Below are 22,714 nucleotides of genomic sequence, written 5' to 3'. Positions count from 1 at the left end.
AGACACCTTTGAAATTTGAGTTGTCCTCACAGATAATTCAAAAGTTCAGTATGGTTTGCTGAAATGTACAGATATTACATCTATCTATCCATTTATCTATTTTAGAGAATCCATCCATCCATTTTAGAGAATCATATCAATCTATCTATTTAAGAGAATCCATCCATCCATCCATCCATCCATTTTAGAGAATCCTATCCATCCATCCATCCATCCATCCATCCATCCATCCATCTATCTATCTATCTATCTATCTATCTATCTATCTATCTATCTATCTATCTATCTATCTATCTATCTATCTATCTATCTATCTATCTATCTATCTATCTATCTATCTATCTATCTATCTATCTATCTCAGAGAAAACAGAAACATGTTGACTGCTGCGCCGTAATGTACGGCGATTCTGTGTGCTACACTGCACCCCATGTTTAGGCTACCTGTTTGATCGGTAGGGATCAGTCTATAATCTTCCCTTCGACCCATGTAGGTGCAGACAGGACGCACACTGCAGCCTACGGTAGTCTACTGCACATAGAGGGCGTTTTCCCAGCGTGAGAAACATTTGATCGGTACACCCCAGCAGGGTAATGCAAACCCACATACTACATCACTGAACACAAATCAGAGAGTGAAGCCAGCGAGCTCAAGTACAGTGCGGTGCATCCAGACCAGAGTGTATAGCCTATAGCCTACTGTGAACCTGCCACATGCGTTTCGACATACAGCCGGTGGATATTTAATTACTATCGGAGATTTTGTTCCCTTTTTTAAAGTGGCTCAAAATATATAATCGAACTTGATTTGACTAAAACACTTCCTGTTCTTGATGATACAGCGCTGTTTTTAAACATCGCGGCTGACAGGATATGGCGAGCGTTCAGCCGGTGGCCACGCCGGGCGACAGAGCACCTCATCCCGGCCACAGGCATCACGGAGCCGCCGCCGCCGCAACCGCGGGCTCCAGTACCGGTGACATGATGATGATGATGTCCTGCTCCGGCTCGGTGGTGCTACCGGCCGGGGTGATAAACCCCTCGGTTCCGATCCGGAATATCAAGACGAAATTCGCAGTGCTCTCCGGTCTCATTCAAGTCGGCGAGGTCAGCAATAGAGACATAGTGGAAACAGTGTTGAATCTGGTAAGTGTTACTTCTTGTGGCTGTGTTTCAAAACGTAGACTAGGCTACTCACTACGGTAGGCTAAAATCATTTTTTGTTGGGGCTCCTTGAACGATCCAATGGACTCTCAGCTTTTCAGGTTTTGAGTCTGACTTTGGGAGTCATAAACCCCATGCATGAATGATGGTGTGACATTATATCACAGATTGTGAGTGTTCGGATGCAGCACTTATTTTGTGCCCTTATGTTCTCATTACAGTCACTGACATATGGCACAAGTGTCTGTCATACTTGTTAACAGTCACCAAACAAGTGTCCTGCTGTAGTTAACATGGCACCGTGTTTCTATCATACACTGGAAAAATTACTCTTGATCTTCATTAAAAACATCCTTAAAGCAAGGTATCTATTTGTTATACTTTTTGTTGAAAACTATTTGGCAAGGGGGAAAAAAAACAACTTAAAAATGCATTTTCTGAAAACAAATCTTGTCTTAAACAAGTTTGTTTCTCAAATAGGCAAAATTTTTAATGTTTCATATTTTACTGGACATATAGCCAAATAAATAAATAATAATAAATGTTTGACAGTGTATTAAGATATGTTTGATATTGACAAAAAAAAAATCTAATTTTAAAGTTTGACATGCTTTCAACAAAAAAATAAAATTATATATATATATATATATATATATATATATATATATATATATATTGATTTGATTTGATTATGCTTGTTCTTTGACTGTGTAAAAACAGGCAGGCTTATGGCATGCTTGTTTAGCTATAATAGTCTTAAGTTAATAGTCAATTTGCTGAGTATTTGTGAAAATAGATTTTCGTGGAACACACAAGACCTGGACCAGGGTGTTTGGTAAAACATTACTTATCCTGTAACTGTGGTATTACAAACTTTTGTACTCGTTGTGATTCTTAGTTAATAGCCTGAGTAATGAGCTGTCGGGCAAACAACACTGACCTGCTTGAGTAGTCTAACCATGTTAAGATATTCATCCGCCTGAGTGTGATTTTCAGTATTTTATTGATTTGACAATCACAGACTTCACAAAATGTGATGCATTGAACTGAAGAATAAAGATTAAGAAACCAGAGGCACATCCAGCATAGAAAAACTCAGGATCAGGTGTTTCTTTTGTGACTTCTGTCTGTCTCACACAATAGCAGCTCATGGTGAGTCAAGGAGGCGATGCTGAATGCATTTTAGACAACATGTCTGTTCCTGAGCTCACAGGTGCTGCTGTTTACGGCACACCAGGGTACATTTCTGATGTGACAGTGGAGGGAATAATTACTGCCCTTCCCTTAGACACCATTTGCCAAGGGTTCTTCAGCCACAATGCACAAATTGTATTTTCATAAACAGTGTTTATCAGTCAGACAGTTGTTTTCAGTTGTTTTAGTGAGAGAGAGAGAGAGAGAGAGAGAGAGAGAGAGAGAGAGAGAGTTTTGTGTACCTTTTTGGTGTATGTGATATGTGATTTCATGCATTATGAATATGAAATGGAAAACATTTCTTATACAAAATATGCCTTTGGTGATACAGACAGTTCCTTTCATTCAGAAAAGTAGGCTAGGCGCCACTGGAAAGAGATAATAACTCAGAATTCTGAGGAAAAAGTCATAATTGAATGATGTTAAAGTCACCATGAAATCAAAATTGACAATTTCTATTTATTTTTTTTACAGAATGTTGCAGTGTTTATTATAAATGATTTATACGTGCACATAATTATTATTATTATTTTTTAAATGAATATGCCTCGTAATCTTCAATTAAAAATGTTAACCTCCACTCCCCCTCGAAACGGTGTCTGTTCTCTCATGATGTATGTCTTGGCGGAGGGTGGGGCTAAAAATCCTCCACAGCTGACTGCAAGTTGGCATTCAGATCTGCCTCCATTTAGTTGGCAACGCCCAACTTCCCACCATCCAATCAGTTCCAGAGGGCTAAAGTCCCTCCCTACATTTGTCCCCCTCATTCCAGAAGCCGTTTCACTTGGATATATGTTACAGTAGGGAAGAAAAGTCTATCACACCTTCCATTTCATGTTGACTTTAACTAGAAATTGTTGTGAGGGGGAAAAACATCTGAATTGCGAGATAAAAAGTTGCAATTACGTTTTTATTGTTTTACTCCCTGGTGGAAAAAGGGTTTATCAGTTAAAGGAGGAATAGTTCACCCAAAAATAAAATTTCTGTCATCATTTACTCACCCTATGTTGAACACGAAAGAAGATATTTTAAAGAATGTCCAGGAAGTCAATGTCTATCTGGTTACCAACATTCTTCAAAATATCTTCCTTTGTGTTCAACAGAAGAAAGTAACTCATACAAGTTGAGGGTGAGTGAGTAAATGATGACAAAATTTGTGTGTTTACATCACCAAGACAGGCCTTTTGACCGATTTAGACAACAGTTGATGTTCTATTATGTGAACAAAGGTTAAAGTCGGCATTACACGGAAGTTGTGATAGCCTTTTCTTCCCTATTGTGAAATGATCGAACTAGATAAAGGACTTGATTTTGTCCATTGGGAATTGTTTGGATTGTTGGTTTTTTGCTATTGCTGCGATCTCATGTGAATGTGCAGGTGGGCATATCATTTTTTAACGTCAACGTTTAACTTTTTCTGCAACACACTAAAAGATTGGTATCGTTAAGTCTTTTTTTATTGTAGTGTCAATTTGATACTTTTCACTGTTAGATCAGCAAAATGAAGAGCTGGTCCTCTGTTTAATCCAAGCTATCGATTTTTCTTTTTCATTAGTTTATCGTGTTAGAAATGTCACCCGGGCGATCCGGGCCCAGCTCTTTTCGATGTGCCATACTGCTTTAACCCCTACATATCTGAACCTTGATATTTGCAATCTCATTGTTCCTGCTACAGAGTTTAATTACCAGCCGTTCTGTCACAGTGGGGAGCGATGTGACCATACCGGGCAAATGTGTTGCCGCACTTGGCATGTCAGGGCAAAGGCATAGTCCTGTGACTCTAATTGACTTTTGATACTCTCAGTGCAACTTGGACATCTCTTGAGTAATTGAAGTGAGAAGAACAGCACGTCCAGGCAAATCTCACCAGAGAGGCGAATTCACAAGTCATGATGTGACTGTCAAAGTGAGTCCTTCCAGAGACATTTTTGAGAAGTGCAAATTTTTTGTATTGTGATTAATAGTTACAATCACACCGCCATTGTGTTATCACTTTTCTTGTCAGCGCCTCAAAAACACAGTATATGAGAAGAACAGTACTGTAGTGTGGTTGCTGGAGTCTCTAGTGTGCAATGACTCAGAGATGTGTAATGGAATTGATCCCGCTAGATTTACTTTCTCTGTTTTGACTGAGGCAGCACTCTCACTTGACTTTATCGTATCGTTAAATCTGACCCAAAGGAATGAAACGGTGGAAAGTTGCACCTTGTTTGTCACATTGTACTTTCAGCACACTTTAAATCTTGTGTGTCTGATTCTCCGAGAGACTTTGACAAAGCAACTCTGTCGTTCCGGAAGTGCAATGTGTCACAGGTATCCCTCGTGTTGGACAGGATGATGTGTTCGAGCAGGAACAGGAAATAGGGCCATTAGTCAGCCAGGTAAGACTCTTAGGAAGAGCCAGCACGCCGGACTCAATCTAGCTGACGGAAACTAGGCATCCGGTGTAAAATTCAAAGCCAGTATAAATTCCAACCCTATTTTTTTCTTTCATATTTTGTCTTCCCAAGGATGCTGCTGTTTGATACACTTGGGCTGTTTGAGTTAAAACTCAGACCTGTGGGTGGTGAAACAGTGACTAGTAGGATACAGAGAACATTAACAATTAAGAAGATCTTTCAAGGATTTGAACAAACTGCAAAAGATAGTATTTTAAGCTGGATCTTAAAATGTATTTTGAATGATTCTGTGAACCAAGTCAGAAGGATTCCATATATTATGAAGAGTTTGAATGAAATAAAAAATATGTCTTCTCTTTTGAGTGTAGTTTTCAAAATGTTGTCATCATCGGTGGTTCCAAAAGCTGTTTATGTACAATGAAAGTCAAGCAACAGTGGACCCCATTGACTTTCATTGTATGGACAAAGACATTCTCTGTTTTGTTCGGTTCTGTTTACATTGATAATTGGGCCTGCTTATTCATAGATGGCGTACTAACTCTCCAATGTACAAAGCGCAAATGGACAATGAAGAATTGGAACATTGAGTTCGTAAATGCGTTGTGTCCAGTGTAAGTGTAACCTTTTTTTGTCTAGAAAATATCCCTTGAGAAAAAGTTGTACAATAAATGGAGCAGAAAGACAAATATGTATACAGAGCATTGTGTATTTCCAGAAGGTCATGTTTTCCTCTGAGTTGGAAGCTGCATTCAGTCTGTGATGTGTAGATTGTATTTGTATATACATATATATATATATGTATTTTGAACCTGTGCTTTCTTTGTATTCAGTTAAAGCACTATAAGCCTTAGAATACGTATTAGAATATCTCAGAAATTTTTGCATTGCTACTAAATTTAACTACAACATTTTAACAGCGAAGGCTCAGGGATGTAGACAGGGATGGTTTTTGTTTCTTTGCACAAAGTGAAGCATCTTACGTTATGCTGTTCTTTTTTGTCCCCCCCCCCCCCACACACACACATACATTTTTATACCAACTCCAGGTTGAAGTTTTGTTGAGCATAAGGATTACGTGCTAGACAACTGAACTATGGTCAGCGGACGCATTTTTCTGTTAATACTCTGTGGTTCCATATGGGGACATGGTCTTGCCTCAAAGGGTTATTTGAAGAACATGCTTGTATTGTGAGGTGAAATCTTTAAATGAACATTGAATCGCCCTGAAGTTTGAAAGTGAACAGGATTGTGTGAAGAGATAGTTCATCCACAAATATAAACTGTCATTATTTACTCGCCCTCATGTCATTCCAAACCTACTTACTGTGAAATACAAAAGAACTCTTCACACGGCTTTCTTCCATTCATCAACAATTTCTCGTGACCACGAGCTGAAACTGAAGTGCTTTTTAACTCTAATCATTAATTTGAGAGTGAATTATTCAACTCTCAAATAAAAATGGCTCCTAAATGGCACAGGTCTGACGTGGTGACAAGAACCCATGGTATCCAATTTCTGTCTTTTCCTCATCCGAAGTGTGAGAAAAGATTTGAAATACTACTTTTATGGTGTTTTCATTTTGCCTTTTTGTCCTTTGTGGAGTTTGACAGCCCATGGTCACTATAAACTATCATTGTATGGAGGTGTGGATATTTTTCTAAGTTCTAATTGTATAGCAGTATACAGATTTGAAACAAGGTTGAGGAAATAATGACTTTTTTTTTGGATGAACTATGATGAACTCTCTCAAATGATTGCCTAACCTCAGTGATAAGCTGACTTTTTCATGATAATAATGTGAAATAATAAGCTTGGAGGTTAATGTTGTTGCCTCTAATTCCCTTCAACAGTTTGATTCCTATACAAAGCTTTTCAGAGGCCTAATCGACAATAAATATCCATAATTTCCGCAGAAGCGAACACAGGAACCTTTAGCGGTAGAGAGAGATCTCTCGTGTTCCCAGTCATGTGCTACCAGACTGAGTCTTGACAATGTGTCTTATCTGGACTAATTAAGAACGACTATGTCGTTAATCTCACTCTGCCGCGAAGTCTAAAATGAAAGCTGTTATACTGATAAAGTGGGAATGTTTCACCCTGTAGGTAGCTTTTATTGCTTGAAAATTGTTAAATTAGGTTAATGTGAACAGAAATCTATTTGTGGTATAATTGTGCTGTCTTAAACAATCACTGCTTTATATCCATGTGGATTTACTTTAGTCAAGAGTCGTATGTTAGTGGAATACAGATAAATGCCATCAAATGAAATGCTGTCTTGATAAACCACAGTGATTTTTTTCTTCTTCTCCATTTGTCGTATCCCACATAGGATGTTTCCAATCTTAGAATGCACGTTGATGAAGTTGTGTTCTGGTTGTTTGCTGCATGTCTGCCATATTAATTAAAGGGTTGAAAGAGATGACATCCACCTTGACCTTACCATTGTGGAGTCCAGAAAATCTTTTGTTCATCATTTTAAAAGAAATATATGCCATATATGAGCAGTTACTCTCAGCACTGGGTCAAAGTTTGCAAACCCTGTTGTGGTTTTTCCTCTCCTTGCTATTGCTTGACCATAATTAAACTGCAATGTGTATCTCACACCGTTTGCACTATGCACGTGAGTAATATCTAACATTTTGCAGCTAACGGATAGATTTCATTAGAGAAATTTCAGTCAAAAGTTGGGTTCTGTTGTCAACGTTGCAAATTCTTGTGACCACTTGAACCCTTTGCGAAATCTGCATGCGGAAATCATCTGTCTTCACGAGAAATTCCAGATTGTGGAGATTCCCATTGAAAAATTACTGGATTTTGCACAAAAAAATTTGTAGAACAATGGTAAATATGACCACATCTTACAGTAATACTTTTCTAAGCGTTCAGTCCTGCAACTTTCAGTAGACAAACAGAAGTGAAATGAAGTAGGATTCTGGGCAATAAATTCCAGATTGTGTGGATTTCTATTGAAATGACTGGATTTTGCCCACAACAATTTTGCCAAACAACAGTAAATGACCCCACCTTAATACTTTAAAAAAAGACCTGACTTGCCATTTTTACTTAGTAGACAAAACAGGGGTAAAGTCCCATTGAAGGAAGATTCTGGCCATTATTTAGAGACCAAAACGTCCATGAGACCTGTGCTTTTTTTGACCTTGGCGAGTAAGCAACCAACAAGCAATGCCTTAGTAATTCATTTCTCTTTCATGTCTTCTTGCACTTGAATGGACAATTTCACACACAATTATGACATGCCTGTGTCTTGGCAAGTATCCTAGTAAACATAGTCGGTTATATCTTAAATGAACATAAACATTCGTGAAAGACAACGCATGTCTTAAAGTGACAGCAGCCTAATATTCCTGCTGCTGTCTGTGTCTTTAATGTTTGAAAATTTTTATTTATATAGATTTTTTTCATTAGCATTGTTCTTGCATTCCATGTAAAAAGTCTGACGAGTAAAATAAAAAATATACTAGCCAATGGCGACTCGAGCTTCAGGGTGTACATAGAGGGTTGCACCTTAGCAGCCGCTTAGCTATTCCCTCTTAGACTTATTTCTGCCATTGTGACTTTGGGCCTCAATTGGGACAAATCGTTCCCTCTTCTGCTATCTAATATAAAGTTCTGTTGGTCCTTCGTATTGCTACTCGCAGTGCTGAGAGCCACCAAACTCTGATAAAGTGTTGACCTGCATTTGCTCCATTTCTCCTCGCTGTCCCAGATGAAATATAGGTTTTAAAACTCAAATTCTTAAGTGGGCTGTGTAGAATTGGCTAGAGCAGCTAATTTTTCAGAGGTCAGACATGCTTACTGCCAGAACGCTGGTAATGAGGTTCTAGGTTTGTTTCTGTCGCCCCACTGCGCTGTGTGCTTGCATGGATTATCAGCTCCCCTGGCTGTCGATAAAGACTGAATACCTGGTGTATGAAAACCTCCATCAAAACATAGTCACCTGGCTTTCATAAGATTTAAAGTGCTGTTTATCTGACTGTGCTAATAGCATTTGAATGCAACTTTATTTGCTTTTCAGTATTCAACTTAATGTCATAGTTAATGATTTAATTTTTGTTTTCTGTTTTTAGTTGCTAATTTCATTAGCATAATGTTAGATGATATTAAATATCTGAAGTGTGTATTTTTTTCTTATGTTAAATACTTTCACTAGTGCCAGTTTAATATGCAAAGACGATAAATAAGCCATTCACAGATTGACTTGACTAAAACACACAAAAAAGTCTTAAAAGTGTATCCCGACACATCTGACACAGCAACACTTACACAACAACGATGTACTAAAAATGGAAATGTTTTTCCTTTGCTTTTTTCGTGCACATACAACAATGAATCCACGAAAACGACTAAAAACGTTGTAGTTGGCGATGTCACTTTGGAAAGAAACACTACGTGTCATGAAGATAAGCGGACAACACAGCAATGCGGAGAAACAGTCACTTTAATAGTTGCTTGATGGTGATAACAGAACCTGAAGCAGTCACAAAAGGGAACAGAAAACCACTCGAAGTAGTTCTTGAAACTAAGAGTCTTAATAAAGCAGCAAAAATATAGAACAGAGGATTCTCAGGATGTGGCAACACCGGTAGGTCTCTCCGACGGACTGGTAGAGTTCGCAAGGGTTAGCAGGTGTTCTGGAGCAACTCACACTCAGGACAGGACAAGCAGGCAGCGAATATCTCTGGCCCGGGGTGGAAACACAGTATTCAGGACCACACGACAAGACTGGGACACGACAGGAACAAGGGTCAGTCAACCATAAAGATAACTCTGATAAATTCAATACTCAAGCGAAGTCAGATAGAAAGAAGAGCGGGTATATAGAGAAGTAATCAGTATGAAAGGAGAGACAGGTGGTGAGAGAGATAGGTAAGGGAGGACGGTAAGGAGCCTCAGCTGAATAACATGATTAGATAGTAGAGGTGTGTGCGTAAGAGTAAATGAGTGTTAATGGCCAGCGTATGTGAGAGCGTGTGTGTGTGTGTGTGTGTGTGTGTGTGTGCGCGTGAAAGAGAGAGTGAATGAAAGCACCCAAATCATGACAGTGCCCCCCCTCCAACAGCGCCTCCTGGCGCCACAGAGGAGGAGGACTGGCGGGACCGGAGGAAGTCATCAATAAGTGACTGATCCAGGATATCCCGGGATGGTACCCAGCACCTCTCCTCCGGCCCATAACCCTCCCAGTCCACTAAGAACTGCCGACCTCGACCCCGGCGTCGAACATCCAGCAACCTGCGAACAGTGTAAACAGGGGTTCCCTCAACACGAACAGGAGGCGTAATAACGTGAGGAGAAGAGCGAACAGCGGGCTTAATTCGTGAGACGTGAAAGACCGGGTGGATACGGCGCAGGTATCGAGGGAGCTTTAACTGGAGCGCGACCGGACTAAGAATTTTAGAAATGCGGAAAGGTCCGATAAATCGAGGAGCGAGTTTACGTGACACGGACTGAAGAGGAAGGTCGGCCGAAGAGAGCCAGACCTTCTGCCCGCAACGATACTTAGGGCTCTTAATGCGGTGACGATTAGCTGCCCTACGAGTCTGTTTCCGAGACCGACAGAGTGCTGACCTGATCCTTAACCATGTGCGCTTACAACGACTAACGAATTCTTGAACGGACGGTACCCTGGACTCCGCCTCCTGAGAGGGAAAAAGGGGAGGTTGGTAACCGAGGCTGGCCTGAAAAGGGGACAACCCCGTGGCGGAGGAGGGCAGGGAATTATGCGCGTACTCGGCCCAGGGAAGTTGCTCAGCCCAGGACGCAGGGTTCCGAAACGCCAGGGCGCGCAAAATACGACCAATGGATTGATTAGCGCGTTCAGCCTGCCCATTAGTCTGCGGATGAAAACCCGATGAGAGACTGACAGAAGCCCCAATAGACTTGCAAAATTCTTTCCAAAATAGCGCAGTGAATTGGGGACCTCTGTCCGACACGACATCCGAGGGAAGACCGTGGAGCCTGAAAACGTGTTCCACCAATAACTGTGCGGTCTCCTTAGCGGAAGGTAGTTTTGGAAGCGGAATGAAGTGTGCGGTTTTAGAAAAACGGTCAATAATGGTCAAAATAACCGTATTCCCTAAAGACGCGGGGAGACCCGTAATGAAATCAAGCGCGATATGCGACCACGGCCGAGAAGGAACTGGTAAAGGTCTCAAGAGCCCAGCTGGTGGGGTGTTACTCGACTTGATCTGAGCGCAATCAGAGCAAGCCGCAATAAAGCGCCGCGTATCACGTTCGCAGGTGGGCCACCAAAATCGCTGGCGAACGGAAGCTAACGTGCCCCTAACGCCGGGATGGGCAATGAATTTGGATGAATGGGCCCACTGCAAAACCGCACGGCGGGCAGAGACCGGTACAAACAGGCGATCACGAGGGCACGAACGAGGGGTAACGACTTGGGCCAACGCGCGCTTGACAATTCGCTCGATGCCCCAAATAGCGGCGCCTATCACGCGTTCCGAGGGAATAATGGGAACCTCAGGCTGAATCTCCACGTTGGGATCGTAAAGTCGAGAAAGAGCGTCAGGCTTAACATTCTTGGAACCCGGACGAAACGAGATGGTAAAATCAAACCGGGTAAAGAATAATGCCCAACGAGCTTGCCGAGCGTTAAGGCGTTTGGCCGAACGAATATATTCAAGGTTTCGATGATCCGTCCAAACGACAAACGGAACCGAAGTGCCCTCTAACCACTGACGCCATTCCTCGAGAGCGAGACGCACTGCAAGCAATTCGCGGTTTCCCACATCATAGTTGCGCTCAGACGAAGACAACTTGTGTGAAAAAAACGCGCACGGATGAACCCTATCATCCTCGACCGAGCGCTGAGAGAGGATGGCTCCGACCCCCACCTCGGAAGCATCCACCTCAACTATGAATTGTCTCGAGACGTCGGGGTAAAGTAGGATAGGCGCAGACGTGAACAAAGACTTCAAACGGTCAAATGCGCTCTGGGCTGAACTTGACCACATAAACCGGGCTTTAGATGAGGTTAAAGAGGTCAAAGGTGCAACGATCTGGCTATAATTGCAAATGAAACGACGGTAAAAATTAGCGAATCCCAGGAAACGTTGAAGCGCAACACGGGAATCAGGTACTGGCCACCCGGTGACGGCTTTGACCTTGTCCAGGTCCATGCTAATCCCCTCGGAAGAAATTACCGAACCCAAAAAGGAGATGGAATTAGCATGAAACCTGCATTTCTCTGCCTTAACAAAAAGTCTGTTCTCTAAAAGACGCTGTAAGACCCGCCGAACGTGTTGAACATGAATCTCCATGGAGGGAGAAAAAATAAGAATGTCGTCCAAATATACGAAGACGAATACATTCAACATATCTCTGAGTACGTCGTTGACCAACGCCTGAAAGACGGCCGGAGCGTTGACCAACCCGAACGGAAGGACCCGATACTCGAAGTGCCCCAGGGGGGTATTAAAAGCCGTCTTCCATTCATCCCCCTCTTTAATGCGGATCAAATGGTAGGCATTACGAAGATCGAGTTTAGTAAAGATCCTTGCGCCCTGCAAAACCTCGAAGGCTGAAGACATAAGAGGCAAGGGATACCGGTTCTTAATGGTTATGTCATTCAGCCCCCGATAGTCTATGCAAGGACGCAAGGATCCATCCTTCTTCTTCACGAAGAAAAACCCCGCCCCAGCCGGTGACGTCGAAGGAACAATCGTACCCGCGTCTAGACATTCCGACAGATACCTTTCAAGAGCTTCGCGCTCGGGCGCAGATAACGAATAGAGACGTCCGCGAGGGGGGGTGCTACCGGGGACGAGGTCAATAGCGCAGTCATAAGGACGATGAGGAGGAAGAGAGGCGGCACGAGCCCGACTGAACACCATCCCGAGATCCTGGTATTCCTCCGGAACCCCGGACAAATCCCCGGGTTCCTCCTGAAAAACAGAGACAGAGGAGACAGAAGGTGGGGCAGACGTTAAACAATTAACATGACACGAAACATTCCATGAAACAACAGAATTCTTACACCAATTAATCTGAGGATTATGCTTTATAAGCCAAGGATGACCTAACACAACAGGGTGAAAAGGAGAACTAAAAACAAGTAGTGAGATGGTCTCACGATGGTTACCAGAAACCGTGAGTGTCAGAGGGATGGTTTCTTGTCTTACTCTGGGAAGAGAACTTCCATCGAGAGAGTACAGGGGCGTGGCTCCCTCCAGCTCTCTGAGCGAGATACCTTGTGCGCGCGCCCAAGCCTCATCGATAAAACTCCCCTCCGCGCCAGAGTCAATGAGAGCCTTACAGGTAGTCGAAGACCCCGGCCACCGCAGATGAACCTCAAAGGTGGTGTAGGAACGTGGTGGAGAGTCCAGAGAAGTTGCGCTCGCCAGTAGCCCTCCCTTTACCGGCGAGCGGAGGCTTTTAACGGACAGGTCGAAGCGAAGTGGGCAGCAGAAGCGCAGTAGAGGCAAAGGCGGTTGACTATTCTTCGCTCCCTCTCCTGGGACGAGATACGGATATTCCCCAGCTGCATGGGCTCTGTCTCGACCTCTACGGCGGGAATAATAGTGGAAGTCGATGAAGCCAGAAGAGAAGACTCCATACCTCTGGCTCTGCGCCGTAATTCAAACCGCTTCTCGATGCGAATGGCCAGCTCGATAAGCGCATCCAGACGGTTGGGAACCTCCCGAGCCAACACCTCATCCTTAACCTGAGCGTTGAGGCCTTCGAGAAAGCGGGAAAGCAATGCGGGTTCGTTCCATCCGCAAGTGGTGGCGAGAGTGCGGAACTCGATAGAAAAGTCCGCCACCGAGCGTCTTCCCTGCCGGAGCGTAGATAGCAAACGGGCAGCCTCCTCCCCGTAAACCGAACGATCGAAAACCTTTATCATCTCCTCCTTGAAGAGTTGGAAACATTCGGTGCACTCCCCTGCTGCCTCCCAGACCGCCGTGGCCCATTCGCGTGCCCTCCCGGAGAGAAGAGAAATGACGTAGGCGATGCGGGACCGGTCTCTGGCATAAGTAGTCGGCTGGAGAGAAAACACTACCTCGCATTGAGTTAGGAAAGCTCTGCATTGGGTTGGCTCACCAGTATAGTTTGGCGGATTATTGATGCGCGGCTCGGACGCGCTTGGCGAGCCTGGAGAGGCAGGTGGATTATGTCGAAGGTGGTGGAGCTGCTGAGTAAGGTCGTTGACCTGAACCGCCAACTGATCGACGGCATGACGAGTCAAGGAGAGCTCCTGCTCATGTCTACCCAGCATCACGCCTTGGAGCTCGACTGCAGAAAGTACCGGGTTCTCCGCTGCTGGGTCCGAAGGCTGGCTTGAGTATTCTGTCATGAAGATAAGCGGACAACACAGCAATGCGGAGAAACAGTCACTTTAATAGTTGCTTGATGGTGATAACAGAACCTGAAGCAGTCACAAAAGGGAACAGAAAACCACTCGAAGTAGTTCTTGAAACTAAGAGTCTTAATAAAGCAGCAAAAATATAGAACAGAGGATTCTCAGGATGTGGCAACACCGGTAGGTCTCTCCGACGGACTGGTAGAGTTCGCAAGGGTTAGCAGGTGTTCTGGAGCAACTCACACTCAGGACAGGACAAGCAGGCAGCGAATATCTCTGGCCCGGGGTGGAAACACAGTATTCAGGACCACACGACAAGACTGGGACACGACAGGAACAAGGGTCAGTCAACCATAAAGATAACTCTGATAAATTCAATACTCAAGCGAAGTCAGATAGAAAGAAGAGCGGGTATATAGAGAAGTAATCAGTATGAAAGGAGAGACAGGTGGTGAGAGAGATAGGTAAGGGAGGACGGTAAGGAGCCTCAGCTGAATAACATGATTAGATAGTAGAGGTGTGTGCGTAAGAGTAAATGAGTGTTAATGGCCAGCGTATGTGAGAGCGTGTGTGTGTGTGTGTGTGTGTGTGTGTGTGCGCGTGAAAGAGAGAGTGAATGAAAGCACCCAAATCATGACACTACGTGCCTATAGACTGAACACGCCAAAACGGCGCTGTCGGCCAAAATGCATAAAAAGTTTACCGACTTTAGTTGAAAATGGTGTAGTTTAAATGCCCCCTCAACCAATGACATTTAGTATGCCTGAAAGTGTTCAGGAAACCTATTTGAAAATAGTCATCATTTTTGCAATTACTTATATGTATATATATATCCAACTATAAATAGTTGTATCTAGGCCAAATATTGTCCTATCCTAACAAACCATACGTCAATGGAAAGTTTATATATTTAGCTTTCAGATAATGAATAAATCTCAATTTAAATAAAATTGACCCATGTGACTAGTTTAGTGGTCCAGGGTCACATATGTACAATGTTTACACTACCATTGAAAATTTTAGGGCCAGTAAGTTTGTTTTAAATAAATTAATTAACAACGGTACATGAAATTGATGTGTGACTGATTCAAATTAAGTTGTTTTTTTTTTTACTTCCAAATCATCAAATAATGTATCAATGTTTTCACAAAAATATTAAGCAGCAAAACTGTTTTCAACATTTGTACTAATAGGAAATGTTTCTTGAGCACCAAATCAGCGTATTAGAATGTTTTCTGGAGGATCATGTGACACTGTAGAAAGACTGGAGTAATGATGCTGAAAATACAGCTTTGCATCACAGCAATACATTGCATTTCACAATATCACTGTTTTACTGTATTTTTGAGCACAAGAGACTTCTTTCAAAAACATAAAATAATTTAAGTCCACGGTGCCATACAACGAATAACATATTTCACCGGTAAATGCTGCGGTTGACCAATCAGAGCCAAGTATGGAACTGTGTAATAAAAAAAAATCTCTGTTTATTTGTGTGTCTGTCTTTCTGTCTGTCTATCTACCTGTTAAATAAGTTATATTTGATATTCTTAAAGTGTGAGGAAATATTTTGTCCTTATACTGAAAAGAGCACAGACTAATAATTCCTTATTGATTGATTATTGATTATTCATTCCATTAACGATTAGCTAAATGCCAAGGAGGTAAAACGTTAACATTTACTTGAACTAGTCATGTGCTGTGCTGTCTTCCATGAATGTTATTAATAGGTTAATTTAAAACCAAACTTTTGGGAAGACCCAAAGCAAAGAGCTCACCTTTTAAACTCTTCTCCAAAGCTATATCCCAAACTATTCCAGTCATGAACGAGTGCAGATAGCAGACCATGCAAATGTGACCTTATGGGCAGTCGATATACAAGACCAGAGAAGCAGTCAAGGAAATAATGACTATCCAAGGGTTCGGAAGTGAAACAGCTGTTCAGATAAATTAAATCTGCTGATTTCATGGGGAAATTTGATGGTTAATGTGAGAGTTGTGCTTTTCATGCATATCTAGTGAGTCCTGTTAACGTCAGGGATAAAGTGTAACTGTGTCCAAAGCATTAGTCACAGTCCTCTGGCATTGTGTGTAGAGTTCTGGAATGGTACGCGCAGGACTGTTGCTTCAGCAAATACATATTTGCCTTTAGAAAACGGGAAATGACACAGCTAATCCGAAAATTCTCTTTTTGATCACAACACATACATGAAGCTTATCACGAATTAGCGAGATACAAACCTCATCTGTTGCTATCCTGACTGGATGGTCTTATTTTTAAAGGACATTTTAGGGGCATCTGGCCTGTTTTTAACATGTGCCGTGTAATACATTTCTGAAGTCATTTCTGAGTGACTCATAATTAAAAAAATAGCTGCAATAGTGATTCATGATGCAACTGTGGTGCATTTAAAATAAAAAGACAAATGATGAGATAAAAAGATCTTTCTTAAAAGGACAAATTGGAAGAGTGTTGGAAGCACTAATCTAAGCCTAAGTCATTGAAATGACTAGGATCATTAGTAATTATTGGTGACATCTGAAATTGTTCCCTCTCTCCAGTGAGTCTGCTGTTTAATATTTTTGTCCCCGCCTTGACGACAATAGATCATTTTGGGAAATTATACAAATTATTCAAATTCAGCGAGAACCTCATAATTATGACACTTACTGACTCTGAATGATGTATATTTAAAGTGGTTCATATGGTGTGGGAAGTTTGTATTTATAATTTGGAATGTCGTAATTGCGACGTCAGGTGTGTTAATATCACTTTGGCCTGAACAAGATGGTGATTTACTTTTTCTATGACAAATACAGCAAGGTTTTCAACTCGGCTTCTACAAAATGATAAAAAAAGAATGTGCATCAGATGTGTTTTTGCTTTTTTGTGTTTGTATTCAATTTATTAAGGTGCTGTAAACTGATTTGTTATATAATTCTACAATACCGCCGTGTTTTTTACATGCAGCTAGTTTTATTGTAAATGAAAAAAATGATATATTTCAACAAATTTTAATACAGAGACTACATCCATTGTATCCAATATGCTTTTTCACCTACAGCTTTTGCACATACATTCTTTCATTGTCGGAATACAGTACTAAAATATTCTGACAGACCTTCAGTACTACTCATTTAGTGGCACCGTAAACACACCTTTTGGAAGAATTGTTTTGAACGTCTTTTTTTGCAAATATTTATTCCTTGAAAGAACTAAAATAATAAAATCAAGTCCTGAAATAACAATAATATCTAAAATATTGCACCTCATGTAGCATAGACGATGTCACATTGCAGTGTCATTCTTTATATATAGCCTATGTATTTTATTTTAAGTGATGAAATGTCCTTCATAAATCTCAGACTGTCATTAAACTAAAGTCCAATACTGAGAAGATGTTTATGGTGTGGGACCAGAGCTTAAAGGAAGTTAATGCTCCGTGTCTTCCGCTTTCCTCCCCGCCGACTCCATCTCTGATGTCACAGAACAGCAGGCATTGAGCAGCGGAGCGCGAGCAGCTCGTGTAAAGCCTCAGACCTCTGGGAGGACCCTGGGCATGTGTGCTCCTATCTCTCGTCCATGCCCTCCGCAAGACGGAGGATTTAGTGATGATGAAAAGCTGACATTTTTGGAACAATCAGGGATCATTGCGTTGCCTCATCCCTCTGTTTCTACTCAGCCGGGTTGACAGATAGGGCTGTTCCGGAAGGGCCAAATCAGTTGCAGGCACTGGGATCCGTTTATTACCAAAAACGGGTCTTATTTTTTTCTGAAGATGGCTTGAGGGGAAGATTTCACTCTCCGTGTTTTGAGCGCATGGCTTTTGTACTTCACAGGAAGCATTTAAAATTCATGTTGCCCCAGTTTCGCCTCTTGCCGGAAAACGGCACATCAGAAATGAGGCACAATGTCTCCAATCATTGAAATAAAGCTGCTAGTTTTATTTAAAGTGCAGTTCACAAGATAAAACACATGGTGTGTTTAAAGTGTTTTCTCCTTGACAGACCTGTTTCACAAATAACCCACATGCAGAAGCATTTCTTTTAATAACTGCAGTAAATTATGAAAATCTATCATCAGTCTATATGAAATAGAACCCAAAGTGGAGTTATAAAATACTTAATCATCTGAATTCAGTGAGATTTACTTATAGAAAGTGCTGTTTGTGCTCTTGTTTGTGTTTTTGTTATATATATACCTGTATTATGCTTTAAAATTACGCCTACCCTACATTTGTGGCGTCTATTTTGCCCAAATAATGTTGTTGTTTTTTTTTACCTTGATCTTGATTATATATACATTTTACCTAAATTATATACTATATATATATATACAGTAGATATCAAAATTAGAGAACAATTAAGAAACACTTGATTATTTTCAGAAATAGTTAATCTTCATTGCTTGAAATTTGAAGGAATATTAGCTGTGGGTATACCATTGTTCTACTTGCATTTTTTACAAAATAACCAAGGTCCTTCAACAAAAACCTTTATTTTGTGGAGAAAACAGCGATAAAAATTAGAGAACAATAACCATTGCAGCACAAAATAAAGCATTACAACTAGCATTTGAGGATTACAGCAGTCAAAATTGAGTAGGAAGTGTAGAGGCCCTTGCTTTGAATGACCTGAGCACATCTGCGGCCACAGGACATCACTACATTCTTACACTGCTCTGGTGTGATCTTGGTCCACTCTTCGTCCAGTCTCTTCCACAGTTCGGTAACTGTAATGGGTTTCTTAGCTAGAACTTTGTCGCCAAGGATTTTCCAAATATTTTCAATCGGGTTTAGATCTGGGCTGGCCATTTCATTATTTCAATTTTCTGAGCTTCAAGGAACCGCTTAACCCGTTTTGCAGTGTGACAGGGGGCATTGTCTTGCATGAATTGCAAGCTGATCGGGAGATGCTTGCAGGGAAGGAACCACATGTTGCCGAAGGAGGTTCTGATAAACATTTGCGTTCACCCTGCCATGTAGCTGTATAATAGGCCCAACTCCTGCTGCAGAAAACATCCCCCAAACCATGGCACTTCCTCCTCCACCTCTGACTGACTTCTTTACGCACTTTGGGTTCAATCTTTCCCCAGTTTCACGCCGAACATAATGTTTCCCATCGGACTCAAATAAATTAAACTTACTTTCATCACTAATGTGAACTTTTGACCAGTTCTCCTCTGTCCACACGACATGCTCCTCCGCAAAGGTTAGTCTAGCCTTTTGATTCCTTCTGCTGATGAGAGGCTTGGTCACTGCAGAGTGAGCTTTCAGTCCGAATTCTCTTAAACAACGAGACACTGTATGCCGAGAAAGATCCTTACCGTGTTCATCTCTGAACTGGCGAGCAATTCCAGCTGCAGCGTTGAACCGATTCCCCATTGAAAGTCTCCGCATCGTCCTGTCCTCTCGTGCATTTGTCTTACATGGACAACCAGCCTTTTTGGGGGACTTGAATGATTGAGTGTCTTTGTAAAGCTTCAACATTCAAGAATTTGAAATTTTACGTTCTTTGGAACGACCAATTTCTGTTGCAATAGCCGAAAGGGACATCCCTTTGGCCTTCATCTGGACAACCTGGTGTCGTAGGGTTTCAGTCACCTTAGAGCGGCTTGCCATCTTGCAAAGTCAGTTAAAATTGGAAAGTTTGCTACCAGTTAAACAGGGTGTGCCAGATATTTAAGGAAATTATCACCAGGTGCCACATTATCACCAATAACTTGGAGGTATCTGAAAGAGTTCTCTAATTTTGACCAGTGTCGTCTCGTTTAAGTTTTATAGTTCAAAATATGTAACTTATAAAATATGCTAAAAAATATGCAAAAAAAAAAGACCCTTCTGCTCCTGTTAGGTTAACTTTAATTAGGACTAAGCAGTGACCTTGAAATTCAATAAATTGTATGTTGTTCTTTAATTTTGATCTCTACTATATATATATATATATATATATATATATATATATATATATATATATTTAACTTAAATGGCAATGAAGATTACCTATTAATTGTCATTTAAGTGAAATTACTGAACTTAAATATACAAGCTTGATAAAAATGATCATTTTATAAGAAAATTTCAGATGGCATTTAGAGGCTTTTGCATCTGAACTCTTCACACTTTACTCAAAAAGTTGCCAAGTTGAACAAATTTTTTGTCTACTAACAATATCATTCATATATATATATATATATATATATATATATATATATATATATATATATGTGTGTGTGTGTCTATATGTGTGTGTATGTGTGTGTATGTGTGTGTGTGTATATATATATATATATATATATATATATGAATTATATTGTTAGTAGACAAATTTGTTCAACTTGGTAACTTTTTGAGTAAAGTGTGAAAAATGCCCTAAAATATCCTTTGCTTTTGTTTGTTTGCAGGCCGCATTTCAATGTCTAAGCACAGCAAGATACAGACCTCACTGCCATATTGCCTTACTTTTAAAGTTCCAAAGTCATATTTCTGCTCCTTTTTTGGGGATAGACTTTTAAGGAGTTTGCAAACTCTGAGTCACAGGATTCACACAATCTTTGAATATAGACACTTTTGGTAGTCCTAATAAATATATCATGGTGCCATCCCGTTCGTCTCTTTCTCCTCTCTCATACATCTCTCTTATGTTCTGTGACTCCGGGGGAGGAAGTGATGGTGCATTATCTTCCTGTCTGCCTTTGCGAAAGGGCTGTCTGAATTCCTCAGAACCTCAGTGGACAAAGGCTAATGCAAAAAGAAGCATCATTTGGATGCTACCTGCATGATGAACGAATGATCTGTTAGACTGCTCAGAAGACACACATGCCCACACTGACTATGCTATATTTGATGTGTACTTGGCTATATTTATGTGCCTTTGAAGCTCTTTTATGCTGGTGAGTCATCACCCTTGTTGAACTATGTGGGCCCACTGAAGTGATGTTGTGTACATTTGTGATCCAAGCAGACAGTATCCCGGCTTCCTTTGCCTTTTTTCTAAAGTGTTTTTAAGCTTTTTTATACTTGTAGCTCAGTCTTAGCTCGTTGCATGTAAAGAGCCTTTGCAAGATATGATTTCAAGTTAGACCTTATATCTTTTTTTATGAACAACCAACCTCAGATGGTATCTTTGCTCTGACATGAAAGAGTCTAAAATCTATCATGATGAATTCTGATTGAACAGTGGAATAAGAATAAGAAGATTGGATTAAATAATATAACTGTATTTTTTGTTTTGCCCATAAGGAATGGTTCAAATGAACTGATTTGTATATTCTACTTACATTTAAATGATACTTAAGGAAGTTTATATAATAACAACGTTATAATAATAGCTTTTTAATGACAATTGTTTCTACTCGTTTCTTAAAATATAAAGGGTGAACAATTTAATTTAAATGGTGGCTGTCATGAAAACGGATTTATTCAAACATGCATATTGTATAAGTAAAAATACAATGAATATGTACCAGTGCATATTTAGCAAAATGCTTTTCTCTACAGTTCATTTTTCTAGCTTACTAACAAGTTTATGGACATTGAATGGCTTGAGGTAAATGTAACAAGCAACAAAATGTAACAAATGTTTACAAGCTGTTTTATTGACATCTTTTCGCGGTTGAAGAGAGATTACATGAGACCATATGGATTTTGGTCAGTTGTACTGTATCTTTCAACATACCTTCTAATGTCCATTCATGTTTATTTTTTGCTGTAGTAAAGCAAAATAGATGATCAGTTCACATGCCGCTTGAACAGAGCTGCACAGCGATATGAAAGAGCGCCGAAACGCCATTTATTGTTTGAATATTGTAATAATATTGAAAAAATTTGAAAGCTGAGACCTAGTTTCATATCAAAAGTAACAATAAACAAAAAATCTTATTGCAATTTTTTGGATGGGGGGCACGCTACAAAGTTTTGAAAACAGACCAAAAGATCAATTCTTGGGATTTAAGAATCGTTATCAATTCATCAAAATGAGAATTATTAACGAATAAATCAATAATTTTACCCAGCCAGCCCTACTATTTAGTGTTTCCCCTGCTAAAGCATATTTTTTATGTATTGCTTAAGTGTATCCTAACAGAGGTCTGACCACCCATGTGCTGGTCACATTATTTCACATGCAACCAGGGCTTGACATTAACTTTTTTTGTTCACCAGCCACTGTGGCTAGTGTTTTTGTGGTATTAGTGGTTTTACAAAGTTACTATCCACTCAGCATTTTCACTGGCCACAATTTTGACATTGATACCCTAGGGAAAAACATCTCATAATTTAGCATAATATTAGGCTGCTGCCACTTTAAGCCCTGACACACGGATCCATTATACTGTTACACATGCGTTTTCTTTCTCAACTGTTTATGTTCACTTAAAACAACTGACTGAGTTTACGTGAATAGTCGCCAAGACCGGTATTGATTGTTTAAGCGCAATAAGCAGCAAAAAAGAATTCAATTTAGTACTGAAAGGCAGCTTTATGTGTGCACACTTTGGGTGTGAGCTCAAAATCTGCGGGAATGAGTAAAATGATGTGCAATTCGTGCAATCCCATGCCGAAATTCAAGCCTTGTAAAAGGAGTGAGTGAGGGGAGGCGGGTTTGCGTGTCAACTCGCTGTCGG

General features: G+C 40.7%; 1 protein-coding gene across 5 annotated transcripts in view; it reads left to right on the top strand.

The window, feature by feature from the left end:
- The first annotated feature begins 484 nt into the window (after positions 1–484).
- nbeab (neurobeachin b) overlaps positions 485–22,714 on the top strand; it is a 270,853-nt gene continuing 248,623 nt past the window's right edge. For all 5 annotated transcript variants that reach the window (XM_079885173.1, XM_079885172.1, XM_079885176.1 and 2 more), the window contains exon 1: positions 485–1,145. In XM_079885173.1, coding sequence (XP_079741299.1) covers positions 873–1,145 — 273 coding nt within the window. In that variant the 5' untranslated portion in view covers positions 485–872. The remainder of the gene's footprint in view (positions 1,146–22,714) is intronic.

The sequence above is a fragment of the Squalius cephalus genome (genome assembly GCF_949319135.1).
Source record: "Squalius cephalus genome assembly, chromosome: 11".
Classification (NCBI taxonomy): Eukaryota; Metazoa; Chordata; class Actinopteri; order Cypriniformes; family Leuciscidae; genus Squalius; species Squalius cephalus.
This window is presented reverse-complemented; position numbering and strand designations above follow the sequence as displayed.